Here is a 9,126-nt window from a genome sequence, read left to right on the forward strand (position 1 = left end):
CTGCCAAGCCTTTGGACTGGCAGAGACCAGTTTGTGGGGGAGGGGGGGGGGGGGGGCAGGTCCCATCCTGAGAAGCCACCAAAGTTCAACTTAATTGGGGTCAGCTCTGAGGCCAGGCAGACCGAGGCATTGTCTGTGTTCTGGGCAAACTCAGTCAAGCCCTAGAGCACATTAAGGCTCACAAAAACAGCAGTGTTCAAAGGTCCGGCTTGAACTGACAAAAAGCCAAGACTGCTGATGACCAAGAGGAACGCTCAGCTCCTGGTAGCGCCAATGCAGAGTCACTAACTCTGGCCTGCAATGCCTTCAAGTGTATCTGGACAGTATGAACTCTTCCATGGGCAGGAACTTTGGGGGTTCACATGTGGGAAAATTGCACGTAAACTGTCAGGTATGGAGAGCTATTTGGACACCACAGAAACGGCAAAAGCAGGAAAATGGGGACCCTCCTGCTAAATGACCAGGAGATCCCACTCCAACAAGCACTTGGCTTTTACAAACTGGAGAGGGTCTAAAGTATAGGAAAGCTCTTCAGTAGAAAATCTTGCTTTCCTGGGTCTAAGAGAAATCAGTCTTTATCAAGGAGTCAGTCTTTGTCTCAGCCCCCCAGAGTTTAGAAAAGTTCCTCGGTTGGATTTTATCTCCTCAAATCCCTCAGCCAGTATAGCCAAGGAGCATGCCTGCTTGGGAATTCTTGGAGTTATTGTCCAAAAAAGGACATTTTTCAAGCTCTGCTGGAGAGTGTCCTCAGAGCCAAACATACCAGTGAGGGGGAACCTGTGGTCCTCTTGATGCTGCTAGGCTCCGATTCCCATCAGCCTTAGCCAACCTTGCCAGTGGTAAGAGGTGATGGGAATAGCAGTTTGTTGTTTCATGGAGGGTCACAGCTTCCCTGCTCTATACAAAGACCATCATTGCTGGCACACTGAATGCTAGGATCTCAGGGGGAAAGCTTCAAGTCTTTGCCTTTTGTACAGAGGTGTATATAGTCGCAAACCATAACCAACCAAAGGAAAAAAAAATCTGCCTGGTCAAAGAGAACACATCCTAGGCATCCATCTTCAAAGGCATATGTCTGTATGCAGACAATAAACAGCCTGGCCATCCTTTCCCTCCATCAGAGTCCAGTTCGCAAAGATTCCATGAACCAGCTTGACCAGACATGGAAGACAAGCAAAAATCTCCCAGGAAAGTTTGGCAGAGCATAAAGAAGTAAACTGTGTTTTGGAGGCCAGGTGAACTGACCCACCTCCCCATTCTGGGTGGGAAACCAGAGACAAGTAACCCTGTCCCCCCCCCCCCCCGCATCCTCTCTTGTCATTCCGAAACAAAGGAGAATGGGGCAGAGAGAGACCCCACCTCAAGTTGTGTTTAGAGAAAGACATTTTCACCGGCAGCAAAGTGGGACACACAATGGAGAAAAGTGCATGCAAAAAGGAGGGAGAGGAGGGACTGTGCCAACGTGGACAGAGTTAAAAGAGAAGGGAGGGTGAGGCAGGACGAAATGGAATAGAAAAAGGGAAAGAGAGCAGAGCAGAAGAGCCGGTCCTTTCCTCTCCCAAGTGATAGAAGTCTGAAACGGAAACTCACTTTCCCATTGGGCTGCTTTTGGGCACCCTCTTTTGAAACAGCTGTTTTAGTGGGAGCCATTTTAGATACTGCATTGAGTTCAGGCTTTCGGGCAGCCCCGGCTGAATCTGCCTTTTTCTCTACTTTGGCCTAAATGGAGACAAATGGAGGGTGACTTTCACATCATGAGAGGTTTAAAAAGGAGGAAAAAAAAGGGGGGGGGACAAAAAAGAAAAGCAGCAGCAATGATGGGGAGAGGCGACTGAAGGTCAAAACCACAACCAGGGTGTTCACATGGGCTCCACACAGAAGAGGACCTTGGGGAGATGAGGAGGGTCAGTTGGAGGAGCTCTAGGCAACGTTCAGCCCACTCCCTCTACGCAAAGTGGGGAGACCTTAGCTCAAGCAAAACAGACGGAAAGGCTTCCTGGGTTAGTGTTCACCCTTCCCACACTAAAATCTATGTTGGGTCAGACCAATAGCCCTTCTAGCCTAGCATTATGTTCCCACACTGGACAAAGGGAAGCCCTCAAGTAGAACACAGGAGCAGCCGTACCCTCCCAGTCCAATTCCCTTGGAAACTGGTACAGTCAGCCCTCCACAGCTGCAGCTTTGACTTTTGCTGCTTTGATTATTGGCAGACTTGATCAGCATGTTCTCTCTCTGTAAGTTCTCCACCATAATTCTTCTGGAAATTAACCATAGAATTATGCTGGAGGACTTAGAGATTCCTAGAGGAAACACTTCTCCAGGCATCTGTAGGCCCTCCAGAGTGATTCTATGGGCAACTTCCAGCAGATGTTGACCACAGAGTTGTGCCAGAAGACCTAAAGATTCCTAGAGAGGTGTGTTCTCAGGTTAAAAAACAAAACAAAACAGTGCTTTATTTACTTATTTTATTACTTTCATGTGGGTCTCCTGCACTCCTAACTCCAGAAAATGTGGAGGGCCCGCTGTATTTAGAGAAAAGCTGTCTCTGGTACTAGAGGGAGGAAACAGCCACCAGGACTAGCAGCCATCAATAGCCTTGTTCTCTCCAAAAAGGGAGGTCCAAAATTGTCTTTCAGAGCAACCAGCGCATTTGAGTAATGCATGAGGTCCCTGTGGACCAAAACCCATGAGAGCTTATCCTGAAATGTATTAGTTACTATCAAAGGTGCTACAGGATTTCCTTTCCAAAATTAAAAATAGACTAACAAGGGGCTACCGCTTTGAAACCATTTGAAGCCAGGAAATCGTTTACTCTCCTTTCAAAGTTGCCTAAAATGGTGGCCATCAATACTTCCTGTGGTAGCTAGTTCCAGTTTAATTCTACTCTGTGTGAAGAAGTACGACAACATCCAAAACCAGCAAAACAGTGATACAGTACCTTTATTGGCCCAACCCTTACCTATTGAGCATTTTGGTTGGCCCAATAAAGGCATCACTTATTTATGGATTTTGGATGTTACTATATTTTGCTATATGGCCAACACAGCTACCCCTGAATGTTTACTGTGTGAAGAAGTCCTTCCTTTTGCTGTTATCCCAGCACCTTGCTCTAGGGTTTCCTTAGCAAGGTTCCTTCAGAGGTTTGTCACTATTGCTTTTCTCTAAGGAGTTTATCAGACAAGGGAAATTGGAAGTATAATCCGATGGCAATCTGAAAGTTATTGCATGATAACCCACTACACACAAATTCGGGCAATGGGAAGTCAGTCTGAATGCAATCATGTGGTTTCACATTATTGTGTGATAGACTGCCACACGCAAATTCGAGCAATGGCATGCTATTTTCGGGCAATGGGGAGCCAGTTCAAATGCAATGCGTATTCACGTAATTGCGAGAAACTAGCGACTTTAAGTGAATGCGTTCTGGCTCCACTTTCTTTTCATTTGAATTTAAGAGAAATTCCTCCCATTTGATAAACTCCATAGACTGAAAAAGTAGGACTTGCTCAATGTTGCCCAGAGGGTTTCCATGGCTAAGTAGGATTGGAATCTTTCTCTTCTCTAGTTGCACATTCAAACCACTACACAACAGTGGTTCTCGCCTTCTTTGTCTCTGCCCTGAACCCTCACTGTTCTGCTTCTGCAGACAACTCCAAGGGGCTCTAGTGCAGGGAGAAGGGGCTTACTTTCTCTATTCTGCTGCCTAATTTCATGCCCTCTCGCCACACCTCCCCTTGCACCTCTTCAAGCTAAAGAGCCCCAAGAATTCTAACCTTTGGAGATGCTCCATTCTCTTGTTCATTCTGGTTGCACTCTGTCCAACTCTACAGTAGCTCAACTTTTTCTAGATGTGGCCAACCAAAATGTCCACAATAAAATATCATAAGCTATGATCAACACTGTAGATTTATATACTGTAAATGCTTTATGCGACTGACAATCCCCCCCCCCCGGTCATTATTCCCAGCCAGTGTTTTGGTGTTTTCACAGCACAATGAGACGCTATCAGAGCGGCTTACAGTTTGTTAATTAGACATTTCCCTGCCCTCAGGCTTACAATACAATTCCATTAATGCCTCCCACTGGCCACTCTAGGTTAGAGTGTTTCAAAAAAGTAACTTTTCCAAACTCTGCTTCAGTGTTATGGTGGGAAGTCATTGGGGAACCTGGAAGGGATCTACAAGCACCACTTGGAAATACTGTGGGTTCTTCTCAACTACCTTCTACCCCTCAATTCTAGTTTGGGCCAAATTTGGTAGTCGCTCCCCAGAAATTTCTAAGGTCCAACATCTAAACTGAGGAAGTTCTTTAGATCTCCTACAATGTCAGTCATTCAAGCCGAACTGCCAGTGTCACACTGTCTTCATAATCCCCAACAGCTAATCCATTCTTTCCATAGAATCCTAGACTTGGAAGTGGCCTCATGGGCTACTGAGTCCAAACTTCTGTTCAGTGCAGGATATCCAGCTAAAACATCCCCAGAAGAGAGCTGTCCAGATTTTTTGGGGGGAAATGTCCACAGAAGGAGTCCCCACCACCTCTCTACATAATTGGTTCCCCTGATTAATTTTCTAGCTCATTAAGGTCCTTTTGAATTCCTATCTTCCAATGCACCAGCTACCCCTTCAAGTTTTGCATCATCTGCAAACTTGATACGATCATCTCATTCATTGATAAAAACATTGAAGATTAATGGCCCTAAGACAGAACCCCAATGCATTCCATCGGAGACAACCTTCCAGTTTGATGCACAGCCATTGATGATGATTCTTTGAACATGCTTTCTAACTAATTATGGATCCATCTGACGGTGTTCCCATCTATTTCATATTTAGACAGTTTGCTAATCAAAATATTATGGGTGACTTTATCAAATGCTTTGCTGAAATCTAGATCGAAGGCATCCACAGAATTCCTAGATTTCTTGCCAAGGTCTCTGCTGATGAATGGAAGGGGGGAAATGAAGCAAAATAGGCATTGAGCAGTTCTTCCTTTTCATTGTGATCTGTGAGCATTTTACCATCCTTAGCCAACGGTGAGAGGTGATGGGAGTGACTGTATGTCAACAGGTGGAGGATCCCAGCTTCCCCACTCTATACAAAGACCATCATCGTCTGCACACAGAAAGTTAGCATCTCATGGGAAAAGCTGCAACAACATCTGTGGAAGCTGCATGATTTGCACCTCTGATGTAGATGGGGACACAACGAGAGCACTATGTTGGTCCATCCTTCCTTCCATTGCTTTATTTATACAGTGCCTTTTTCCCAAACTAGGATTCCAGTCAGCTCATTTCTGCCCCTAAAACTCAACCACAGTCTTCCTCAACTTGTTGTCTTGGAATACAACTCCCATCATTCCCTATCGACATGGTCAATGGGAGTTATAGCTCGATGTTTCTGGAGAGCACTAGGTCAAGACAAGGCTATCCTACTAGGGGTCCCATGTGAAATGGCTCACATCTGTTACTCAAAAAGGAAACACTCGGACTAAACCAAGCAAGCTGTACAGGTCTTGTGAGTGGGGGCCATTCACATGAAAGAATGATAGTGCTATGATTCCACTTTAACTGCCATGGCTTGGGCCTATGGAATCCTGGGAATTGTAATTTGGTGAGCCATTGGAGATTTCCTACTGAGAAATTGAAATATATCTCCCAAGGAACTGGCAAAACCGCCTCTGCCTCTTCCTTGCCTGAGAAAATCTTACGAAATTCATGAGGTATCTATAAGTCGATGGGCAACCTGAAGGCACACACACACAAACTGCCAATCCCAGGATTCCACAGGACAGAATCATGGCAATTACAGTGGAATCGCAGTGCACTAATTCTGCAGTGTGAAAGGGCCCCAAAAGGGTGTTTTCCAACCCCCAAGCAAATAGTTATCTTGAAAGAGAGACATACCCTTCCTCCACCAGGTTGGTGCTTGATGTTATCTGTGGACCCAATCTTTGAACGCACGTTCTTCAGGTCAGGGGCAGAGACGCTGGTGGTTGGCCGTGGGGGTTTGGGAGCAGAGCTGGTTTTGGGTGCGGTTTTGAGTGTGGAGGCCTTCTTGGCATCAGTGGTCACATTTGCCATCCCAGAGGCCTTGGGCACAGCTGGCTTGGCCTTGGGCCGGCCAGTAGCAGCAGAGGTGGCCGTAGCGGCTCCACCAGGAGCAGGGGAAGGAGAGGTGGAGGCCGGGGCGCTTTTCGGGCGGCTTAGGTCAGCTGCAAAAGAGAGGAGGAGGAGGAAGAAGAAGAAGGCAGTGAGAAGGCCCACAGTGGACAATGCAAACAGCACTAAAACTTAAGAGATCCCAAAAGACATCTGAGAAGCGTAGCAAGAAGGGCACTACCTGACGGTGATTTTGTGGTGGTTTTCTTGGCATCGGTAGGCTTTGTGTCTGTCTTGATGGCTGCAAAATAGACACAGAGAGAACCAGATGAGTTTTTGCACTGCCTCTCCCATCATCCATTTATTTTGTGCTCACAGTCACTAGGGGATGCAGGCCACCCCAGGTGATGCCCTAAAAGTTTGTGTGATACCACTGCTCCCCAAACACCTGCCTTTGAGCAGAAACAAGCAGTGGCATTTTCCGGTATCCCTTTAAAATGCTAGAAATCAGCGGAAGGGATGGCGTAAGTGGGGCAAAGCTCAGTGGAAAGAGAAAAGAAAGGCCCCAAGTTTTTTATAAATAAAATTTAAATTAATTTTAAAATTATTTTTAATATTTCTTTAAAAGCATCACATCTTACCAAAGTTTCACTTTAACCACATGTATAAGCTGTATATATGCAATTGTAATTTTAAAGGTACAATTTTAATTTTGCTAGTTGTTTATGTCACAACTCGTTCAGTGATACATGGGAATTAAAATTTATGAGTAACATTAGTACAAAAATCATTACTAAGGATTTTGCATGGTGTGGTGTGGGAGGAAGGCAATGGTGGGGGAGAGGGCTGGCACGATGAGTTACCACACCGGGTGACCAACCTTAGCAACGCCACTGCTCTTAGTCTTTCCCTTAGGATGTCAAATTTAAGAAATATACCTAAGCAGAGCCTCAGACACCATGAGGTTTCTCCCCATTATTTTAGTGTACTGTTTTTCCCACTCTGGTATTATTTTTATTGTGCCTTCCAGGTTCTTTTAAAGCAGAGGTAGGAATCATGCAGCCCTCCAGATCTTGTTGGACTGCAACTTCCAGCATTCTTCTCCGTTGACTGTGCTGACTAAGTGAGTTATTGTCCAACAATATCTGGAGGGCTACATGATTCCCAACCCTATTTAAAAGACTTGATTGGTTAAAAACTTACCCGTTTTAAAAACAATTAACATTATTGCATTAAAACAGTACAAAATGACATTAAAATAATACAAAAGTTAAAAACTTAAATAAATACAGCACTCAGCCCAATAAGAAGCTTCCTTAGGACTAATTACATATTAAAAGTCTGCTTTTTAAAAGCCAATCAAAGGCTTAGAATATAATTATCAACTTTATTCATACCCTGCTTTTCTCCCTCAGATTAGGACCAGAGATGGAAGATCCGTATCTGAGATGTGGCAAAAGAAGAGCTTTTTGACTACAATTCCAAGAATCCCACACTGGATGGGAGTTGGTTCAGGCAGCTATAGTCCAAAAGAGTAACTTCTCTGAGTTCTGAGGCAAAGTATTACAACAGAATTGTCAGTGTTGCCACTGGTTGCCACTAAATCCATAGGAGCAAGGAATAAGAGGGCAGAGACCAAATGCCCTTAAGTGAAATGGTCCCCCTCTCTGCCCTCTCTGCCCTTAAACTTCATATTCCTTGCTCCTATGGACTTCGAGCAAGAATACATGTCATTTGCCCAAACAGAAATATGCACCAATTGAGAGCCAGGGTAAACAAAGCTTTTGCACTGAGAGCTGTTGAAAACAGCTTTTCTGGATGGAATAAAGCAACTTGCTCAGCATCTCTGCACTGGCCAGCCACTGAGACATATTGCGCAGAGTGTAGCTGAATTTGGGGCCCAATAAAAACATACTATGTAAAAAAAAAACAACCCCTGGTGTGGGTGTGTTTTCTCCTCCATCATTTGTTATGCTCTGGCTTCCCACTGGAATGGACAAGAAGCCCTGGCATAGGCACTGCTGATGTTTTAAAAACACTTGTAAAAGCAAGCATGTGCTTTCTATGCCTTGTGAGGATTAGAAGGCACTACTGCTTGGCTATAATGGCCCTAATGGGCATTCATTCGTTAGGTCTGGTTTTAGGAATTTGGGAGGTTACGCTTTCAGCATGGCACAGAAGTTGTCCCACCAAAACACAAGACTCTGCTCAGAGATTGGAAAAGTTAACATTTTGGAATGGAGTTCCCAGAATCCCCCATATGTATGGCCAATGGCTGTTATTCTGGAGTTGTACTTCAACAAAAGGAAGGTTTTGAAGCTCTCCTTCTCACTCACTACCTTCAAGGCTCCGTTCAAAAGCATAAAAGAAACAACCCAATTAGAACCCTCAAAGGCACAATGAGCAATAAAACCAGAATCCTTCTACCAGTGTAGCTGCGGTCTGGGAATAAAGTGTCCCCTAGGTATCTGTTGGGGTTTGGTTCCAGGACCCCCACCCCATGGACACCAAAATCTGTGGGTGCCCAAGTCCTATGATATACAAGGGAGTAGTAAAATGGTGTCCCTCGTAAGCTACTTTGCATCCCGACCTGGGAGAAAGGTGGCATATAAATGAAGTAAATACATAAATTATATAAAACGGCAAAATCAAGATTTATTTTTTGGAATTTTATATATAGTTTTAAAATATTTTCAAGCCATGCACGGTTGAATCCGTGGATCCAGCACCTGTGCCTATGGAAGGCCGGCTGTACTCACTGGAGGGTCTCTTGGGTGGGGAAGTGGCCGTGCTCCGGGGGCTCGACGCACTCTGACTTGACAGCGCTGTCGATGGCCTGGGGCCGGCTGGGCTGCTCTTAGCGTTCGGTCGAGGGGTCGTAGCAGACGGTGGCTTCGAAGGAGAAGTTCTCTTCTCTGGGCTTTTGACCTCTGTCCCCTAATAAAGAGAACGAAAGAAAGATGGACCCATGTCAAAGAGAGAGCCTCACCTTTCCACTTCCACTCCCTCCCTAACTGTCATCTTTC

General features: G+C 45.2%; 1 protein-coding gene across 24 annotated transcripts in view; it reads right to left on the bottom strand.

Annotated features, from left to right (window-relative positions):
• LOC121934166 (microtubule-associated protein 4-like) overlaps positions 1-9,126 on the bottom strand; it is a 275,880-nt gene that overhangs the window by 20,503 nt on the left and 246,251 nt on the right. For 21 of the 24 annotated variants that reach the window (XM_042474322.1, XM_042474342.1, XM_042474343.1 and 18 more), the window contains 4 exons: positions 8,860-9,037; positions 6,342-6,401; positions 5,906-6,213; positions 1,591-1,719 (listed from right to left, as the gene is read on the bottom strand). In XM_042474322.1, coding sequence (XP_042330256.1) covers positions 1,591-1,719; positions 5,906-6,213; positions 6,342-6,401; positions 8,860-9,037 — 675 coding nt within the window. The remainder of the gene's footprint in view (positions 1-1,590; positions 1,720-5,905; positions 6,214-6,341; positions 6,402-8,859; positions 9,038-9,126) is intronic. The other 3 variants (XM_042474344.1, XM_042474341.1, XM_042474338.1) reach the window with 1 other exon arrangement.

Source organism: Sceloporus undulatus, chromosome 6, assembly GCF_019175285.1.
Source record: "Sceloporus undulatus isolate JIND9_A2432 ecotype Alabama chromosome 6, SceUnd_v1.1, whole genome shotgun sequence".
In the NCBI taxonomy this organism is placed as follows: Eukaryota; Metazoa; Chordata; class Lepidosauria; order Squamata; family Phrynosomatidae; genus Sceloporus; species Sceloporus undulatus.